Genomic DNA, 22373 nt, shown 5'->3' with positions numbered 1-22373 from the left:
AAATATAATGACAAACAGGTTATTGGTGCTACGTTACAAGTTGTGGGTGTTATACAGTCTGACAGCAGTAGGTATGAATGACCTGCGGTACCTCTCCTTCTTACACCGTGGGTGTAGCAGTCTACTACTAAACGAGCTGCTTAAAGCCCCCACAGCCTCATGTAGGGGGTGAGAGGGGTTATCCATGATTGAGGTCAGCTTGGCTAACATCCTCCTCTCACCCACCACCTCAATGGAGTCCAGAGGACAGTCCAAGACTGAGCCAGCCCTTCTGACCAGTTTATTAAGTTTCTTCCTGTCCCTCTCTGAACTTCCACAGCCCCAGCAGACCACAGCGTAGAAAATCGCTGATGCTACCACAGAGTCATAAAAAGTCCTAAGCAGTGTCACAATACAGGCACAGGTCAAATGCAATGATAGCAAGCAGAAACAAAATGGCTTGGTCTGAACAGATAAACCAGAACAATACTTTGCAGTGAGTGTGTGTGCGCAGAGTCCTTAAATAGAGTGGCTGGGATTGTGAATAGGTGTCCATGATTAACACTCAGGTGACAGGAAGCGGTGCAGTGCATGATGGGAGTTATAGCGCAGGGTGTGGTGTGCAGTGAAAGAATGTGCAGGTGATGGAGAATGTCTAGTGACTTTGACGGGTGCATAATATCATTAAACAATTCAAGGAATCTGGATGAATTTTGGTGCATAAAGGGCAAAGGCTCAAGCCTAAGCTAAACACCCTCACCCTGTATTGAGTTCAAAACAACACACTAGAACATTGTGATTTGTTTCACTTTATGAATTTTATTGTGTCCCCCCCCCCCCCAAAGTAAACACTCTTCAATTTTGATTCAACACAATTCCAAAATTGGGATGGTAAAGCATTTACCTCTTTATAATGTTGCTATTCCTTCTCATAACACTTATTTTGTCCCATTCTTATTGCAAACAGGTCTTAAGGTGTGCAACAGTACAGAGTCATCATTGTCATATTTTTCATTTCAAGATTCTCCACACATTCTGTATTGGAGACAGGCACCCTCTTCTTCCACAGCCATGCCTTTTTAATGTGTGCAGAAAGTGGTTTTGCATTTTCTTGTTGAAATATCCTTGGAAAAGAGGTTATCTTGAAGTCAGCATTATGTTGCTCCAAAATCTCGATGTACTTTTCTGCATTAATGCTGCCATCACAGAAGTGTAAGTTACCTTTTACCAAGGACACCAACACAATCCCATCCCATGACAGACCCTGGCTTTTGGACTTGTTGCTGGTAACCGTCTGGATAGTCCTTTTCATCTTTGGTCCGAAGCACACGGTATCCATTCCTTACAAAAAAGACCTGGAATACTGATTCATCTGATCACAATACACATTTCCACTGTGTGATGGTCCATCCCAGATGCCTCTGAGCCCAGATTAGTCGATGGTGCTTCTGGACACAGTTAACATAAGGCTTCCTTTTTGCACAGTAAAGTTTTAACTGGCATTTGTGAATGTAACTCCGTATTGTGGAGCCTGGCAAAGGTTTTCCAAAGTAATCCTGAGCCCATGTGGTTACATCAGCTTTAGATGAATGACAGTTCTTGATGCAGTCTGAGGGATCGGAGATCACAGGTGTTCAGCTTAGGCTTGTGCCGTTGCCCTTTATGCACTGAAATTTCTCCAGATTCCTTGAAACATTTCATGATATTATGCACCATAGAGGGTGAAATAACCAAATCCCTTCCTGTCTTTCTTGGAGGAACATTGTTTTTAAACATTTCAATAATTCTCACGCATTTTTTGACAAACTGGAAATGCTTAGTCCATGTTTGCTCCTCAAAGGCTAGGCCTTTCCTGGATACTGATTTTATACCAAATCACGATTACAAGCACCTGTTGACATCACCTGTTTCCAATCACATCATTATTTAATTGTTTTACCTCATTGCTATCCCTAAAGTGAAGAAGAAACCTTTATTTGTCACATGCACACTTCAAGCACAGTGAAATTCATCCTCTGCATTTAACCCATCTGAAGCAGTGAACACACGCACACACAATCAGAGCAGTGGGCAGCCACACCAGAGTGCCCGGGGAGCAGTCAGGGGTTAGGTACCTTGCTCAAGGGCACCTCAGCCCAAAGCCGCCCCACGTCAACCTAACTGCATGTCTTTGGATTGTGGGGGAAACCGGAACACCCGGAGGAAACCCACGCAGACACAGGGAGAACATGCAAACTCCACACAGAAAGGCCCTTGCTGGGTTCGAACCCGGAACCTTCTTGCTGTGAGGCGACCGTGCTAACCACTACACGCCCATCCCAACTTTTTTTGTAATATGTTGCAGGCCTGAAACGCAAGAATGGATGTATATTAACAAATGAAATGAAGTTGACAAAACATGAAACATCTTGGGTTCATTCTGTCTGCAATGAAATACAAGCCAAAGTAAATTTAGAAAATCACTGCTTTCTTTTTTATTTGCATTTCCCATACTGTCCCAACTTTTTTCTGATTTGGGCTTATATGATAAAACATTTCTAGCTTGATGGGAGTGTTCCATTCCAAGATGAAAAAAGCACAAAGGCTCACTGAATAGTTTGATGAGTATGTACATGATATGCATCACAGGTTACGGCCTTTGCAGTCACCAGATCGCGACTCAATTGAAAGCCTAAGGGAGACTTTTAGAGCATTTGACTTTAGACGTCAGCGCTCACCACCACCACACCCACCATCATCAAAACACCAACTGAGGAAATGTTTTGGAAGAATGATGCCCATCCCTCCGGTACAATTCCAGGGAATTGTTGAATCTGTCCTGTCAGCTGGTGGTGTCTTAACACCTTACTACAGCACTATTAAGGTTTATCTTTAATTTGTCACCTATCTGTGGGCAAAGATTATGTCTCCTTTTTCACTGTGATTGTGAGCCTGTGAACAAGATGACTTCTTGATCGTTATGATCAAGATTACTAGCATTTCTTGTTTTCCCTCGGAATGCATTCTCCAACTACCCACTGCTAAAAAGGGTGCAATATGAAAATTCAAATGTTAGTGGGCTTGGTAAATTATTCCATTATGGAACAACATCATGCTGAGAGCTGAGAACATTGAGTTATATTGTTCCAGCAGTTTTGTCATGCCAGTGCCTGGAATGAGAGAGAGAGAGAGAGAGAGAGAGAGAGAGAGAGAGAGAGAGAGAGAGAGAGAGACCCTTAAAGAAGAAAAAAGTGACATGCAGCTCACAAAGACACCATTCATTCTGGCCTTAGATCCACAGCTGGTTTTAATAGAGAGAGAGAGAGAGAGAGAGAGAGAGAGAGAGAGAGAGAGATTGCCAGAAGACTCGTGTACACTGAACTGTTTCTGAGAGGTCTCATTCTTTCACTGATACACAGTATCATGCAGTGATTATAATGTTCTTTCACTCCATCCCCAAACATGTCTACAAAAAAATAAAGCATTGCCAAACATCAAATGTTCAACTGTTTTAAATAACTTGCAAAAAATGCAATGTATATAACAATTCAACAGTAATAAAATCACTTATTATATTAGTACATATTTGTTCACACAAGCATGCCTTCAGACTGGCTAACAAACTGACTGCTGAACTCAGAAAGAACATTAAGAATTTTCTCTCAAAACAGCATTAATTAAACGATAAAGACAGCGCACAGAGCTATGGCTCATTACCAGTGAATGCAGTTGTGTACAAGTCAGAAAGAGTTACAGGAAAGGGAGCTGCAGCTCCCCAGGGACACAGATACAAGTCCCCCACTTCCTCCCAACATAGCTTAGGAGGTGCATAGATCAGGAGAAACAGATATAAAGAGTAAAAGGACAGAATGAAAATAATGTAGACAAGCACTAGAAAAGAAACAACATTAAAATCTGAGCGGTGAGAAAGCAAGAAGAGATGTGTAAAGAAGGGGGAAAAAACAATCCTTCTGCACAATTCAGAGTAGCCGATTCACCAATCAACATCAGAAAACCAGAGAACCCAGAAGAAACCCACACAAACATGGTGAGTATGTGCACAGGCAGTAACCTGAGCTCAGGATCAAACCAGGAACCCTGGAGCTGTGAGACAGGAATCCTACCCACTGCACCATCCTGCTACCAGGAAGGAAAAACAGGAGGAGAAAAAGATGCAAATGGAAACGTCTCAATTAAAAACAAATACTGTACTTGCAGTAAGACAGAGCTCAAGTCTGGTTAGTTTACAAAAGTTTGCCAAGAAACTTGTAAAGACTGTAAAGATGAAGGGAATGGGAGAGGCTTAAAAGAGGCTTAGCTGAAACTTGGAACATAAATAATTGTACAATCACAATAAACCTCTCTGAACAGATTAAATTGCCTCATTCTATGAGATCATCTTCATATTTTAGTCATTCCTTTTCTTGGGGGGGGGATAATGATTAGCAGACTACAGAAATAAACCATGGTCATAACAGGACGTTGAAGAATCTTCCAGAAAGTTCTTGGGTATTTGTTAAACACTACATTGTGCATGAAATGTTTATTTTTGCCCCCCCTTTGGTTCAAGAAATTCAACCTGATTTCAGTCAGCCTGTTTCCACAAATCAGGTCAATAAATGACGTACTGAAATGGTCTCAGGACAAATGTAATAGCAGAGGTGGAGGAAACCCTCTGGCCAAACTAATCAGTACTTTGTGTGTGTGTGTGTGTTTCAGATCTGTTGTCCCTCCGCTGTTGCATGAGGATTCCTAGGATCTCAAATAGCTATTGGCTGTCCTGAGGACAAAATTAAAATTCAAGGGAATGTTGTTTTTTCAGCGAATGCAGCAACACTCTAGAATATTTTCCCCATTTTTATAAGACAGCCAAAGTGTGCATGATTTTAATAAATATCAACATCATATTATTAATATATTATCTTTATTCCATTGCATTTAGTGACTCATTTTTTAATACCTGGTTTATTATTTTTAGACTGACCGTCTTGTTTTTATTAATAATTCATTTAAGTAAATGAAGTAATTGTATTACTTTGTGAAGTGCTTTGTGAGTGAATCTTGAAGAGTACTATATAAATTAAAATTTGCTTGGGTTATTGAAAGCACTTGTGAGCACAACCAAATGCCAAAATCCTTCCTATCTGAAGTCACCATAGTCTGCACAGACAAACCCACACACACACACACAGGGGCTGCTTTTTACATTAGGGAGTGGTTATGGAGGAACCGATGCTATTCGGTGTAGCAGCCAAAGCTCGGAGCCCAGGATGGGGCCTCACCCTGCTCACATTACTGCAGGACAGAGAGAGAGAGAGAGAGAGAGAGAGAGAGAGAGAGCGCGAGCGCACAGAGCTACACACACACACACACACACACACACCATCACGTTATTGGACACAAAACTGACCTCTAACAGGAAACGGTACATGGGTGGGACAACAGGAATTGCTAAAGCAACAAGAAGCAAAGAAAAAAGGAGAAATCCTATGAGAATCAGGGGGATTGGGGTAGTGAAGGACAGAGAAAAGCTGTCTGGAGTGGGATACTTCAGGAAGAGTGTTTGGAAAGAGTGATGAAGATAAAGAACAAAGTTAGGGAAAATGATGAGAGGAATAAACTTGCGCATGTATAAATGAGCATAAATGGTCCTAATGTACCATTAAAGAAACACTGGAGGCTTGGGCTTGGTGAGCACACACCAAACTATAATGTAAACAAAATGGAGGTAGAAAGGGGTTGAAGACATCTCATCAGAAAGAGTACACACACATTCAGGTTCCAGGCTCACAGCGGCTGAGACATGTATATGTACATGAAATCGTTTAAAATTTTTTTTAAAACTGTTGCGCAATCCCCTAATTAAAGACTCCATTAAGCAATCAGCATTATATTATCAACAGCAGTCGATCAGTCCATGAATTGGAAGATACAAACACACGACATATCAATATTTCAAAGTACTTAAACATACTGATGCCATAAATGTCATACTTTCCTCCAAACTATACTTTAATCTTGGTAAAGTTAGATTACTGAATTCTCTGGTGCTTAGTCTGGCTAGGTTTAACTGCTGGTACGGTTTCCTCCGGATACTCCAGTTTCCTCCTACAGTCCAAAGACATACGGATTAGGTCGATTGGCTACTCTAAATTGCCCATAAGTGTGTATGTGTACCTGCCACCAGATAAGGGTTTGGGTCCCTCTGGTGTGCTATAGTCACCCAAGAGAATTCACAGAAGCTAGTTGATGGCTTCCTGGATCGCTGACCCTCAACAATGAGGATGGCAGCAGACAGACAGACAGACAGACAGACAGACAGGTTGCTGGTATTGTTTGCTACACCATACATAACATCCAAGCAGGGATAGTCACAGCTGATCCAGATTTCCTATAATGCATTGTTGATGTACTTGACATGGATACTGGATACACTCCAAAGCAGGAGTGTAATAGATTCATTACTATGTACAGGTCATATAAATTACTATGGATCAGATTTCTATTGATTGTAAATCAAACACAGGGCAAAGTATAGTACAAAAATGCTAATCAACACATCTACAACAACAGTGGGGAATACACATTCCTAAAATGTGCAAGACATTACATCCAAAACATGGCTTCCATCCTCATACTATATAGATGTAGATGTTTGAAGGTGTTCAGGTTAAACTGCAGAAAGTTTATGGGTTGCCTTCACTGTGCTGCTGCCGTATGGGAAAAAGAACAAGGCATGTAAATAGTACATCAACATGCTAAGACAAGGCCTGTCCCTGACATCAAACTGCTCAATTAGAATTACTGTAGGTACAAGAAGTTTCCTCTCTGCTAGTCAAGAAGCAATGCATAAAATCATGCAGTTACAGGTCAAGAGCTATGGTTTAAAATTCACATCAAACATCAGAATCCCAGGAGATCAGCAGTTTCTGAAACACTCAAACCAGCCTGTTAAACATGCCATGGTTAAATACAGTACAGTACAAATCCATACTAACACTGCGTAGGACCTCCCTTTGCTCCCAAAACAGCCTCAATTCTTCATGGCATGGATTCACAAGACATTGGAAACATTCCTTTGAGATTCTGGTCCATGTTGACATGATTACATCATGGATCCTGATCTGCTGACTGGGAAGGTCACTGAAGAACACTCAACTCACGGTCATGTTCATGAAACCAGATGACTTGTGATATGGTGCATTATGATGCTGGATGCAGCTATTAGAAGATGGTAAATTGTGGCTGTGAAGGGCTGCACATTGTCAGCAACAATACCCAAACACACTATGGCATTCAAGTGATGATTGATTGGTATTAACAGGCCTCAAGTGTGCCAGGAAAACATTCCCTACACCATTACACCACCTCTACCAACCTGGACTGTTGACACAAGGCAGGTTGGGTCCATCGATTCATGCTGTTGGTGCCAAATTCTGACATCTGTGTCTCAGCAGAAATTGAGATTCATCAGACCAGACTACATTTTTCCAGCCTTCAGCTGCCCAGTTTTGGTGAGTCTGTGCCCTCAAGTAAATCATACATCATATTGTTATGGCCCTACTGTGAATGGATGGATAATTTATTTTACTTTATTGACCCCTGACAGGAAATTTGGGATATGCAGTTTGAAGAAATACCTGGTGTACTTCTCACAGAGACTCCTCTATATGCAATAAATCTGAAGGCCTTTGAGATGTAGTACTAAACTTTTCCTGTCCCTTACATGGTACTAATTTGTATTCTTAATATATATCCTTTATCAACTGAAAAAAAACCCAAACAAAACAAAAAAACATCATAGCAAGTGAAAATATATTGAATGTAGTTAAACTGATTGTGTATTTCCCATTATGAGATTGCAAATACAAGATCATTAATCCTATTTCTAAACATCTTCCACTCACTTCAAGCTTGAAATAGTCGTGTTACCTCGCCCGCTATGGAGTAACCGGGGTGAGGTATTGTTTTTGGTCGGGTTTCTTTGTTTTTTTGTTAACGATATTACGGGAAAACAGCAGGATCAATCTTCATGAAACTTTCAGGATAGATGGGCATTGATCTCAAATAGAACCTTCAACATTTTGAGGGTAATCCGGTCAAGATCACCAAAAAGGTCAAAATCGTTTTTGTTGTGGTTCCTGCCTCATATAGAGGCGCTAGCCACTACATCATCGTGCTGTAAGAATGTAAGAGTATAACAATGACGCACTGCACATACATGTGTTCCGATTAAAATGGCCAGTGAGTGTATACAGTTCGGGTCACCATTCAAAATAAATGGACTAGACTAAAGAAATCACTTTCAGACGTTTATGCTTATTACAGAGGGAAAGCGCGTTCCACTGAGCTCTAGCGCCGGGCCGTTTCCAGGAAATAAGAGTTTCGGTCATGGTGACAGCGTGTGTATGTCAGCCTCGGTTCAGAGGTTTCAGTTTCGAAAACTGTAAGAGGTAAGAGTAGAATAATATAAAGTACAGACACTTGGTATATTTTACTTCTGTGATTTTTAAATTGTTCATTTTTGTGGCTACTGCCTCATAGAGTGTGTATATATATATATATATATATATATATATATATATATATATATATATATATGCTATATTTACTGTATGGACATGGGATCAGAAAACAATTATATTTATAAGCAGCAGCCACATGTACCCATAGGGTACCTATTTTTTTTCGCATGATATCTTCCTTCATATTCATCATAAGTGCTACCAGGCGAGGTTTGTTTTGCCTGGCAACACTTGTTCTATAAGAATTTATTTCTAGAAAAAAACAAAAACAAATGAAAATAAATAAAATGACCTGCCTATAGAATTAGAAAATGTAAAATTTGAAATGAGTAAAAAAAAATGTTTAGAAATATGGTTTACTGTACACTGCAAAAAAACTGAAAACTGAATTTGAGGAGAAAATTCCTTAATACTAGTGAAATTATCTTGCTGCATGGACAGATCATTTTACTTGACAATCTTGGAATAAGTTGGTTACAATCTAGAACTAGTTTTAATAATCTCAGAGTTGGTGTCTTGTATTTTTCTAATATGAAATGCTAGATTGTTTCAACTATATTCAAGATATTCTAACTTAAGATATCATTTTTGCAGTGTAGAAGAATACAAGACAGCAACTCTGAGATTATTAAAACTAGTTCTAGATTGTAACCAACTTATTCCAAGATGTCTTGTCAAGTAAAATGATCTGTCCATGCAGCGAGATAATTTCACTAGTATTAAGGACTTTTCTCCTCAAATTCAGTTTTTTTTTTTGCAGTGTAATCTAACATCAGAAATACCAGATACGATTGACTATATTTAAAATATTTTACTTGCTGTCATTTTTGCAGTGTAGTGACCGAGTGAAGGTTATGAGGGATTTAGTTACATAAGTTGATCATAATTGGAGTTTTAGAGTAAAACCTTTAAGGTAGACTACATGCATTTCTTGGTTAAAGGAAAAAAAAGGTGTACATTGAGGGTTCCACCCCAGAGACGGGAGGTTTAGCAGCTCATGCTTTTTTTTTCTGTATGAAGAACAGTTGTTGTTTTAAAGTGGTCTCAAGAAAAGTTTCCACAAATTCCAGTTTGCTTTAAAGGGTTAATATGAAAACTATTTTAAACAATAATTCAACCACAAAGGGAGTCTCACAAGTGTAAGGATTAAACAATAGACTATAGTGACCAGTGAAACACTTGTAAAGCAGAGGATCTGCAGGAATCTACTAAACATCTGGAAGTAATGAAAACTCTCTGAAACAAGCCTGAGGTTCCACCCTCTCCCCTGAGCCATCACTTTACACCTAAAATCCCAAACACACAGCAGTAAAAATCCATGCAAAATATTCTTTAGTCACATGATGAAAATTACAGCCTATTAATCAACTCTGGACAAGCAAACTTAAGTTTATTATTATTCCATAGCTTGTTTTATTTATTTAAGAGCAGAAGTGCGCGCCTCTTCTCCTTCCTCTAGATTCCTAATGGGGAAGATGTTACACCTCGAAACAAATAAGCTGTAACATCATTTCATACAGCAGGAAAGCACAAGAGAGCTGTCTGGAGTCCAGGACAGCAGCTCCTCTTATTGAGATGTAGACTGTTCTATGAAAGTCAGTGCACGCGCTCCTTAGAAGATGCTCTTCATCAAACATCTGGACTGTGATTAATATTCACCATCATTTCCTCACAGCTTCCAGGGAGAAGACATGACCATCACCAGACAGTCAGTGTCCTGTTACTTTGTTCCCCGGACCAAAAAAAAAAAAAGTAACCATGACATCATGCCAAATAAATGTAATGAAAAGAAAAAAAGCATGTTTATGCACATCTGTCTGCACGTGTGAGCTAGAAAAAAAGAGGACTTAAAATTGATAGCTTACCCTTTTCTCCTTGTGCCTTTAGCCGTGTAAAGCCAGCAATCTCACTGACAGCGAGACAAAAACACTGCAGCCAGAGCATAAGGAGAAATCCCCCTCCCTGTGCTCTTAAAGGGCCAAGAGCAAACCATGAGCCCAATCTCTCTCTCTCTCTCTCTCAAACACACGCCTTGCTTTATTGTCCAATATCAGACCATTGTTCCCCCCCTTTGTTATAAGAACAAATACTCAATACAGCAAACACAAACCTGATGCAGTCTGTGTGTTTTGCCCCACCAGGCTGGATCTACTAAACAAAGCCTAATGCAATGCCACGCTTCTTAAATCTGCATCATGAAAACAACAAGCTGCTCCGTGCTCATGAGCATCACCCTCAACCTAAAATCCTCAAAATTCTCTCCACTCTTTACAGCCTCGTGTTTACTAGAGCACAGGATGGTGGGTTGCTCACAATGACATCATATTTTCCCCTTCGAGAAGCCAAGTGTGCTCAGACCTTCAGCTCACTGAGGTAGAGCTTGAAACAGCATCTCGCTGCTTTTCTAGAAGATGAAGCCAGACTTCTGTTTCATCTCATCTCATCTCATTATCTCTAGCCGCTTTATCCTTCTACAGGGTCGCAGGCAAGCTGGAGCCTATCCCAGCTGACTACGGGCGAAAGGCGGGGTACACCCTGGACAAGTCGCCAGGTCATCACAGGGCTGACACATAGACACAGACAACTATTCACACTCACATTCACACCTACGGTCAATTTAGAGTCACCAGTTAATCTAACCTGCATGTCTTTGGACTGTGGGGGAAACCGGAGCACCCGGAGGAAACCCACGCGGACACGGGGAGAACATGCAAACTCCGCACAGGAAGGCCCTCATCGGCCACGGGGCTCGACCTTCTTACTGTGAGGCGACAGCGCTAACCACTACACCACTGTGTCGCCAGGTTTAATCTTATAGTGATTATTCCATAAAGCAGGCGAGCACATCTTGACTCCTACAGGGCACTGCATAGTCTACTATAGGCTGAAGAACCAACTTTCCTGTAAACTGTGTAGGGCTAACATACTTAAGAGAGAATAGGACATCATTTGGGATTCATCAGAAAATGAACCACGTGAAATGAATTAAAGTTGACACCAAATATGAGAAGAAAAGAAACCCCAATACAGATTGCATTTAACGTGAATACTAGTTGCTATGGCAGCACGGTGGTGTAGTGGTTAGCACTGTTGCCTCACAGCAAGAAGGTTCTGGGTTTGAACCAGTGGCCAGTGAGGGCCTTTCTGTGTGGAGTTTGCATGTTCTCACCATGTCTGCATGGGTTTCCTCCCACAGTCCAAAAGATATGCAGGTTAGGTTAATTGGTGGCTCTAAATTCACTGAGTATGAATGGTTGTTTGTGTCTCTGTATGTGTCAACCCTGCGATGAGCTGGTGACTTGTCCAGGGTGTACCCTGCCTCTTGCCCATGGTCAGCTGGGAGAGGCTCCAGCTGCGATCCCGCACAGGATAAACAGTTACAGATACAACGACAACTAGTCGCTATATTACTAATCTGTGTGATGGACAAACCTGGCATTTCTCAAAATTCATTTTTCATCCTTGTAACACTTCATTATTAGTTTTATTTTACTGTGTTCATTAAGGGCAACAGCTAACATCTGAGTGATAATCAAATCTTCTGTTTCATATCAGTTATAAACCACCACTGGAAAAACATACCAGTGTCTCACGTTCACTGCCTGGCCAAAAAGAAAGTGTCACCATTTGGATTTAAATAAAACAAATACATAAGAGCCGTTGATTGGATAATTACTGCAGTGATTAACGTGTTTCAGCTGCAACAATTCGTTTAACCCTAACTGATGCAGTGAGTAGCTTCTCATTTCTGAAACAAACATGTTGGAAGACGTATCCCGTGCTCATGGAAAAGATGTTACTGTGTTTCAGAAAGTCAAATTATCGTCTTATATCAAGCAAAGAAAACAACTAAGGAGATTGCTGAAATGATTGGAATTGGGTTAAGAACTGTCCAACGCATTTAGTCATTATTGCTGTCAACTTCGTGGAAAAAATTTGGTTGGAAAAAGATCCTGACTGACCATGATAAGAGATCACAGTTGAATTGTTAAAAAAAAAAAAAATCAACAGTAGAACTCATGGCGGTGTTTAATAGTGAAAGTAAGAGCATTTCCACATTCACAGTGTGATGAGAACTCACAGGATTGGGACTAAACAGCTGTGTGTCCATACGATAACCACTTGTTAGTGAGACTAATCAGAAAAGGCTTGCTTATTAGGGAGCATTAAGATTGGACTCTGGAGCAATGGACAAAGGTCATGTGGTTTGATGAGTCCAGATTGACCCTATTCCTGAGTGATGGGTGTATCAGGGTAAGAAGGGAAGCTCATGAAGCGATGCACCCATCATGCATAGTGGCCACTGTACAAGTCTCTGGAGGCAGTGTTGTGACCTGGGGTCGATTCAGTTGGTCAGGTCGAGGCTCTGCAACGTTATGGGCCAATAAAATGAAGTCAGCGGACGACCTGAAACGTACTGAATGGACCAGGTTCACATCAATGGATTTTTTTCTTCCCTGATGGCACAGGAATGAAATTATGGCTCAAATAGTGAAAGTGTGGTTCAGGGAGCATGAGGAATCATTTTCACACGTGAATTAACCACCAGAGTCCAGACTTTACGCAGTGGTTTGACTCTCCCGTCCTCAACATAAGATCTCGGTGAAAAATTAATGCAACTCTGGACTGAAAAAAATGTTGTGACATTGCATAAGTTTATCGAAACAATGCCACAGCGAATGCATGCTGTAAACAAAGCTAAAGGCGGAGCAACCAAATATTAGTGCGCATGCCTTTTTTTTTTTTTTTGGCAGGGCAGTATAGATTAAATTGGTTAATATAGTCATTAAAAACAAAAGCAATATTTTAAAATACAAATTCCCTCAATCCCTTTATCCTGGTCACCTCTCAGTGGATCGGAAGCCTGGATAAGACACCAGGACCACCCACCCACCCACAGATGCTGGGGCAATTTACAGTAGCCAATTCACCTACTGGCATGTTTTTTTTTTTTTTGGAAATGGGATGAAACTGGTGACCCTGGACAAAACCCACACAGACACGGGGAGAACATGTAGAGAAACTCCAGACGTGGTAACCTGAACTCATGATCAGTTTGGGAAACTTCACTGGGTTTAGTAATAAACAACTTCAATGGTGTATGGGTTCAGAAATTTAATACAATTAGTAAAAAAAAAAGTACAGAAATAAAAAATATATATATATCAACAAAGTTCAGGCCAGTATTTTGCACAGTATTTGACCATTAGCAGTAATAAACAAAACATCACACGGACATTAAAATTCAATTAACTATGTGAATTTAAGACTAGCAGTAGTTTAATGAAGAGTAAGCCTCCCCTGCAGCTTTTCACCACAGTGTGATGTTTCTTCAGTCTCCACTTACACTTGCTCTTATACAGAAAGTGACATTACACATTTGTGCATTAAATCTATTTTAAACAAACTCATGGAGTATATATTTGAGTGAGTGCAGATCTATGAACACGTGGCAGTGTAAATTCTTAACAGTGCAGTGTCAGAGCTGATTCGAGCCCAGTTTTATTTTTCTTTAGAATCCCCCCCCCAATTCCAGGTTTCTCCGTGTCTTCTGTAGCCATCAGCATACGAGGTAAATGATTAACGTGGGAATGTAAAAGTCTAACAGTTTGAGCCAAGCCTCTTAGGGCTTGGGGAGAAGATTTCAAGTAGTTATCATCCTCACTCCCAGAACCAAGGGAGAGAAGTAACATGTTCAAACATTTTGCAAAAGATAATTGTTATCTTGGGACATAGTGGTGAAACATTAAAGCTTTGGTTGGGCTCAGATTCACAAAGTGCAAGCAGTTAGTCACCCCATACTACAGGACTCTTGACTCATCTCTCTCTCTCACACACACACACACACACACACACACACACACACACACACACACACAAAGTAGGAAGTACAGCAGACTATTTAGATTCCCATGCTGAGCAAAACCTAAAATTACCACCAGTCTGCTTAAAGAGGGCTCATTTTTGAATTGAGTCCCTAGAGACTGCCCAAGCCTTCACTGCCCTGCCTCTGGAGAGCCAACGAGGCTGTGTTTATACCACAGATAACCCTTCTGAGTAAACATGAGTTTGACTGGTCTGAGAGAACAGCAGTGAGCGAGCTCGTGCCCAGTGTCATAGAAGGCAGTCTGGAGCCTGGGCGAGGGGTTGGCCCCACTTCTCCTTTGGTGCTATTTAGCAATCTGTCCGCCGAAAGCTGGACCTGCTAAGGGAATTCCTGCAGATTGGGAAGAAAGAGAGAGACAGGGTCAGATGTCAGCATCTCTGACTAGAATGGTGAAAGTGTTCAGAGTGAGTGAGGAGGCTGAATGTAAGGCAGCAGATGATTACAAATGCTACGTGCTGCATGGAGAAGAGCTCAAAACCATGTATAATAAACAAACGTATATCCCTAGTGTGTGTGTGTGTCTTTGCATACACACATATGGATATACGTGCAAACATATTTGTGCATGTGGACCTAAAGACGTGCATGCACGTCTCATCGTAGATATGACGGACAGCACATACCCGTGTGTGTGTGTGCTTGTTAACTTTCCATTATCTGCAGCAACATACAGAACACATTAAAAAACTATTCCTACAACCTTGTGTGTGCTTTGCTGCAAAGCTTGGGTATTTCAGAATATAATATGACTGAAACATGAGGGGCAAATATTTTTACATGATGCTTTTGTCCATTAGAAACAACTCAAGTCTGGGCTGCAAACATGGCTAGTGTTTTTTTTTTTGGTACTAGGCAGGCTATTATCCATAATTATAGGGGGAACATATATACATTTGCACTAGGATATAACATGCATTTGTCAAAGCCAAACTCAAGCTAATTGACAGTCAAGTACAGAAGAACTAACTATGTAACAAATGATTGTTTATTTCTATTCCTGAGTAGTAGAAGAACAGCAGCTTTATTTATCACATGTACACTTAATAAGCATAGTGAAATTCCTCTCTGCATTTAACCCTTCTGAAACAGTGAACACACACATGCACACACAACGTGAGCAATGAGCACACACACTTACCCAGAGGAGTGGGCAGCCATGCTACAGCGAATATCTGAATTGCTAAGGCCCTGTCCACACGGCAATGGATTCAGGTGAATCTGATAAAATTGTTTATCGTTTCAGCCTGGCGTCCACACGGCACCGGCGTTTTGGGTGCCCCAAAACGAAATCTTTTGAGAACGGGTTCCAGAGTGGAAAAATCTGGCAACGGCGCCGTTGCGAAGTCGTCTGGATGAGTAGAACGGATTTGTTTACGATGACGTCACAACCACATGACAATCCCGCCAGCAAAAATAGGGGAAAAAAAAAGGAGCGATCTCACCTCTTCAGATGTTGGTTTAAGTCCGACAATACATTCCTCAAAAAGGGCGTAGAAGAACAAAGTAATCCATCAACGTGTAGCATTCAATTTATTCCGGACCATTAAAGAATTCTGGAGGATCTCAGAATGTTGGCGTACCGGCTTCCATCTACCCCCATTCATTCCTCTCTCTCTCTCCATCTACCCCCGTTCATTCCTCTTTCCGCGTCTCCATTCAAAAAACGAGCACGTGATTTAAAGGGACTATAGCCATAGGACAGGGAGTGAGAAGGTGTGTGCGTGTGACAGTGACAGGGAAGAACCTAGGCTCATGCTCGCCCTGAATTTCTCTTAAAGTGAAGGCAGAAGAACGTTCAGCGCCTGGCCAGGCTTTCTATGTATTAATTTACATAGACATTTTAATATGAAATATAAATAAGTGTCTTAGACAATAGATACTATTTTACGCTACTGACTAATAATCAAAACTTTATGTGGCTGATGCTACAGAAGAAGGGGTTTATGCGCATGCGTCTGCTTCTTCTATTGTTCTGGTGTCTCCGATGGGATCGTTTTACAGCGCACGTAGAGGTATGGCATGTGTATTGCATAGTTTTCAGCAAGCGTTGCCATATGTACCTGATATTTTACTGATCCGTTGCCCATGTGGACGCGATATTTAAAAAAAAAAAAATCTCGTTGCCGTTGTCGTGTGGATGTAGCCTTATACTGCAAAAGTATAGAAAATGGATATTTTCCTCAACCTTTGCTTTTGTGATCAGAAGACTGGTATTTCTAAATGTCCCGACTTTAATTGAGAAAATGTGTCGTTTTGTTCACAAAGTTGAAAAAAGAAACTAGTAAATTTTATACCAATTGTAATGATCAGCTACGAGCTACGAGGTCACTGGTTGCCCCCTGGTTGCCCTGCCCCTCTTGGATAGGCTTGGCAACCAGGGGGCAACCAGTGACCTCGTAGCTGATCATTACACAATGTCCTGGACACAAAAGCCAAAAGAAAAGTTTCAGGGGATTTATAGCCATCTTCTACACTTTTGAGGTATAAACCACACAACCAAAGGAAAAAACATTGTTACAAGTCTGCTGTCTGGGTTGTTCCCCCCGCCTACTGACCTACTGTTTTGAAAGAAATGGTTCTAAACTGTTGGGCAGAAAAAAATTACATGTGGTTAAACAAAGTGCACCATTTATTTCTATTCAAAGAACAACAAATACCAAAACTCAGGAATAACAGCTATAGTCCATTCAAATATCCCATTACCTGTGTGAAGGTGTGGCAGGCAGTAGCTGTACAGCTTGATAGAGTTGGGGGATCTTGCGGTTAATGAGAGGACACAGAGCCTCCTTCAGTTTACTGTAGTTCCTCTCAAGTTCCCTATGGTACTCCTTCTGGTCCGGTCCAATCAGAGCCTTGTTCTTCCTCAGAGCATCCTCGCATCTGCAATTGTGGACAGTTGTGGTGAGTCAGTCAGAGATAAAGAGAGAGTAAGTGTGTGTGTGTCTCAGTCTTTTCACCTCTTCATGAAGTCCTTGAAGCAAAGACGCAGTTTGTTATGATGTCGAAAGAGTTTTGGATCTTCTGGAATTTCAGACAGGAATACCTGGGCCACCTCGAGAGGACCCTACAGACACCACTGATGTTACTGAAGTTTATAGTGACATATAGCTAACTACCCCACACAATATAGTGCATTAAGCTTGCCTGGTTAACAGTGGTGCCCACACAGCCCTGAAGCACCATCTGCAGCATCTTGGAGTCTGCAGGATCCTGGTGTGTGGCAAAAGCCAGCTCTTGAGTCTTCTTCTGCATGTCCTCAATAGCCACTTCAATTGGAACAAGGATTATCTGCCAAAAATGTACAGATCAAGTTTTAATAGGTTTCTCAAACCAAACACACACATCACAACTCATGGCCATGCATGTGATGGTACCTCTTCCTTTTGGATGACGTTGATGCGGGTCTTGATGTAAGGGAATGCATGCGAGGTGGTGAGGATGGTCTTCCGTTTGTACTGCTCGTGCAGGTCACCATGCGCACGGCCGTCAAGTGTAAATGGTGTGCAGTACATGAACATGCGCAGGTTGTAGTTCTTGTCGAAATACGTGATGCGCTCCTTCAGCTCGTACGTGTCGAAGAAAGGCTCTACATACGTAATTTGTAGGTATGCCTGGGTACCAGCACACAAGGAGAAAGACTTGCTTGTAAAAATCAACAATGAAGAAAGAGAAAAAAAAAATCAAACTAAAATTTTTGAGGCAACCAAATTATTACACAACAAGATCAACTGTGAGCTACTGCTCACTTACGTATCCCCCGCTCTCACTTGTATCAGAATGCAAGCAATCGAAGGAATAGGACGCTTATTATGAAGGTTGACTTCAACAGATAATTAACCCTGAAACAAGTAAGTAAAGAGCAGTCTCTCTCCCCAGGGATTTCAAATAGCATCCTGGTAAACTGTCATTTTGAAATAGCATTTTGCTTCTTGAAATGGCGTCAAAATCCACCCGATATGTTTCGTAAATACATTCAGTCGGTAAACAGGAAGTCGATGTGCGACAGACCTGAAAACAGTATACACTGTATAAAACCCCAAGCTGAAGCTCAGTACCAAATATCAAGCAGTTGTAATTTGTAGTTGCTGAGAAAAGTGTTATGAAAATTTTGTAAATCCACGCTATATGTTTCGGAAATACATTCAGTCGGTAAACAGGAAGTTGATGTGCGACAGACCTGAAAACAGTATACACGGTATAGAACCCAAAGCTGAAGCTCGGTACCAAATACCAAGCATTTGTGATTTGTAGTTGCTGAGAAAAGTGTTACGAACATTTTGTAAATCCACGCTATATGTTTCGTAAACACATTCAGTCAGTAAACAGGAAGTCGATGTGCGACAGACCTGAAAACGGTATACACTGTATAGAACCCCAAGCTGAAGCTTGGTACCAAGTGGCTATGATTTGTGGTTGCTGAGAAAAAGGGTGTTTCGTATGAACGGGTATAATTAGGAATTGGTTCTTTTGAAGTCTGACCTTGTTGGGATCCAGCTTGTTCTTGTCTACAGGGTTGGAGTCCTTGATAATCTCCACGACATCATCACCAAAGCGCTCTGCGTAGAACTCCTAATCACAATACAAGGGTAAAAAATATTTAGGGATTTTTTGTTTTGCTATCAATATGCTATGATCAAGTTGTGACACCATTTAAAGGAATTTATGACAAATCTCTAAACTTTCTCTGCAAAAACATGGATAATATTTCTTGTAATGATAGTTGTGTGGAGGAAAGAAAGATACTTACCTCCAGCCTGTGTGAAATCTCAGCCAGTTTTGTAATAGAAGGCTCCTTATACACAAACTCCTGTTCATCTAGGTCTCCAAAGCGGCATCCATAAAAACCCACACGGAAATACGTCCCAAACATCCTCTACACCCTGCGAGAGGAAGGAAAATGAGCAGAGGAAGAGGTAGACAGATAGACAGATAAACAAAGTGTGAGAGAGAAAGGCATACAGAACAAGAGGGAAAAATCCTGACCAATTATTTTATATAGAGGTCAGTTGGTAGCAATGGACCTCGATTACTGTCATTCTTGTCGCTCTTATAAAAGTGTGTAAAAGGAATACAGTGATAGTGTTAAAGGGAATATTTTTGATGACCTTAGGAGATTTTTTTTTTTATTACACTCACCAAAGGCATCCATCCAGCACAGGCCGGGACAAGGGAGATAACAGGGTGGGGGTGGGGGGGACAAAGAGACAACAGACGGGAAGGGGAGTGAGTGAGAGAAAATGCTGACACGTGACAGTGGTAAGTAGGCATTTTCTAGTATGATAAATGCAATAAAATAGATATAAACATATTAGGAGTTATACCTCCCATCCTGAACTCTGCACACAGAATCAAAGCAGCATGTTGAGGAGGACACAGAGAACAGGCTATCAGTCAACAAGGAGCAAGAATGATGAATAACCTCTGCCTACTACTACTAAAGCCTTCGAAGAATACTTTGGTTAGAAATTCATAGCAGAGGAAAGAATGTTAAGTCTCGCTAGCTGGTTGTCAACACAATTCGCTAATTACGGTATTAGCTCCTTTAAATTTTTGATGGACGTGCATGAAGAGTATTCTTACTGACATCCTGTGGAGTTTTTACACTGTGGCATGTCACTGAACAGACCTGATTGTAGATTTTGTTGAAGGCATCCTGCAGCTTGCCATGGATGGATGCCAGCTTCTTATAGTCTCTGTTGGCCTCATGGATGGGGCAGAGAATCTTATAGACTTCATTGATGGCTTCATACATACCAGCCTGGAGTACACACAACCATCAATTATTTATATAAAAAGGGACATCTCGTACATGTAGACCTACTATACACACACACTATATACATCAGGGCTTTACATTAACTTTTTTGCTCACCGGCCACTGTGGCTAGTGGTTTTCCCGAGTCACTAGCCACAATTTTGTTGCCAGGAAATCGCAGTTTTTTCTTCACCATGATACGTTAAAGTTCGGAAGATCTAGACTTAATTATAAATGGCAGTGTAGAATGCATCTCTACAGTAGCGCTCAAGTATTCAGTGCTGTTAAGGTAGCTCCCTATATGAAAACATGCAACCAATTCAGACAAAAATATAAACAGAGTATTCTGTTTATTGAACTCAAATTCAAGCCCCTTACAATATGAAATATCGTATAATATGAAAAATAACATTCAGTACAACTGAACTGATTCTAATATTAAAAGTCCAATTCAAAACATTCATCATTGAAAAACATTTGCTGTTTTGATACGCAAGTATTATGTGTATTATCACGTATTATTATGTATATTATGTATTATCTATTAATAGTGTGTGTGTGTGTGTGTGTAGAGAGAGACATTAAATGTCCTCATTACATTCATCATCAGATGAGTCTGAATGGCCCATGAAAAATGGTCTTCGTAACCTGAGGCTTCCAGCAGGCCATAAGTTGATAGCTGGGGCGGATCAACTTCTTTCCAATCGCGTGAACGTTTCTAAACAGCAGCTCCATCCTCTCCAGCTCAGCCGACTTCATGACAGCCAGGGACTGAAAGCAATGCTATCCTGTAGTGAACCAGCCGTCTTCGCCTGTTTTGATGTTATAGTACCGATGTGTGCATTTGACTTTTCGTGGTCCTTTATAGTTTTGAGTTTAAAATTACTGGTGCCTGTCTTTGCCAGACTTTCTACAGTCTTTGCAGTACAGGGTATTTTCGGTTTTGCTATGAATTAGCCAATCTCGCCCGAACTTCCATTTGTCATTGAACTGTCTTATCTTCCTATTAGCGTCTTGTTCATCTCCATGGCCGCAGCCAGCTCTGAGGCCCCTGCGATCCGGACCTCGGTCATTTTTAAGAGCTGAAAATACATTTGTACGCTAAATATTCAACTGGATAAAAAAAAAAGAATAACATTAAAACATCTCTGTAAAAAGTGCATTGTTAATTATGCTAAACGCTGATTCTGTCTTGTGTGTCTGTTTCGCGCACGCGGCTCTGAGGCCAAGAACACAAAAGCGAATGAGCGTGCGCGACTCGGCGGAGGAACGCAGTGCAGCAGACATGGGGTTTCCATGGTAACCATCAGCGCACTTTCATCAAGCTGTTAAATTTACATTTTCGAAGCAGCGCAGTTGTAGCCTGCCTTGTTTGTGATCTCATCTCATTATCTGTAGCTGCTTTATCCTGTTCTACAGGGTCGCAGGCAAGCTGGAGCCTATCCCAGCTGACTACGGGCGAAAGGCGGGGTACACCCTGGACAAGTCACCAGGTCATCACAGGGCTGACACATAGACACAGACAACCATTCACACTCACATTCACACCTACGGTCAATTTAGAGTCACCAGTTAACCTAACCTGCATGTCTTTGGACTGTGGGGGAAACCGGAGCACCCGGAGGAAACCCACGTGGACACGGGGAGAACATGCAAACTCCGCACAGAAAGGCCCTCGTCGGCCACGTCATCATAAATGATGACACATAGGCCTCGTCTATGTGTCATGATGACACATAGACGAGGTCTATGTGTCATCATTTATGATGACGTGGCCGACGAGGGCCTTTCTGTGGGCCGACCCTGTAGAACAGGATAAAGCGGCTACAGATAATGAGATGTAAATATCCCAGAAACTACATAGTCTAGGCAAATGAAACTGAACAGGCTTAATGTTGAGCAATATAAGATTTATTCTTCAAAACTGAATGAGAAATTCAAAAGGTATGTGGATTCCATGAACGATTTCACAAATTTTCAATATGCGCGCGGCCTGAGACACAGACACACACAGCCTTCCTCTTTGAACTTTTTGTGCCGTGTCCAAATCTGCATCGTAGTTGGTGCATTTTTAGAGAATTCTCTCATAAATGCACGCTGCACAGTCTTGTTCGACTGTGTTCGAGCGTACTCTAACACACAAAATGCCTTTTCTTTTCCTATGCTCATACATATCATATCCAGGGTTAAATAATGTCTATCAGTGAAGAACTAGCCAATAAGGCCCTTGTATGTGTGCTGTATGACT

General features: G+C 41.2%; 2 protein-coding genes across 4 annotated transcripts in view; both read right to left on the bottom strand.

The window, feature by feature from the left end:
• Window positions 1-10735, bottom strand: part of kank2 (KN motif and ankyrin repeat domains 2) — a 49282-nt gene extending 38547 nt beyond the window's left edge. For all 3 annotated transcript variants that reach the window (XM_060943182.1, XM_060943184.1, XM_060943183.1), the window contains exon 1: window positions 10349-10735. In XM_060943182.1, coding sequence (XP_060799165.1) covers window positions 10349-10427 — 79 coding nt within the window. In that variant the 5' untranslated portion in view covers window positions 10428-10735. The remainder of the gene's footprint in view (window positions 1-10348) is intronic.
• A 2846-nt stretch (window positions 10736-13581) lies between these two features.
• The window catches only part of LOC132900851 (dedicator of cytokinesis protein 7-like), a 151882-nt gene continuing 143090 nt past the window's right edge, over window positions 13582-22373 (bottom strand). The window contains exons 42-50 of the mRNA XM_060943181.1: window positions 19997-20128; window positions 19692-19706; window positions 19118-19243; window positions 18850-18939; window positions 17745-17981; window positions 17515-17658; window positions 17328-17434; window positions 17074-17250; window positions 13582-14700 (exon numbers count right to left, since the gene is read on the bottom strand). Of these exons, the coding sequence (XP_060799164.1) occupies window positions 14658-14700; window positions 17074-17250; window positions 17328-17434; window positions 17515-17658; window positions 17745-17981; window positions 18850-18939; window positions 19118-19243; window positions 19692-19706; window positions 19997-20128 (1071 nt within the window). The 3' untranslated portion in view covers window positions 13582-14657. The remainder of the gene's footprint in view (window positions 14701-17073; window positions 17251-17327; window positions 17435-17514; window positions 17659-17744; window positions 17982-18849; window positions 18940-19117; window positions 19244-19691; window positions 19707-19996; window positions 20129-22373) is intronic.

The sequence above is a fragment of the Neoarius graeffei genome, chromosome 16, assembly GCF_027579695.1.
Source record: "Neoarius graeffei isolate fNeoGra1 chromosome 16, fNeoGra1.pri, whole genome shotgun sequence".
Taxonomy (NCBI): domain Eukaryota; kingdom Metazoa; phylum Chordata; class Actinopteri; order Siluriformes; family Ariidae; genus Neoarius; species Neoarius graeffei.
The sequence above is the reverse complement of the archived record's forward strand: the minus strand, read 5'-3'. Positions and strand labels throughout refer to the sequence as shown.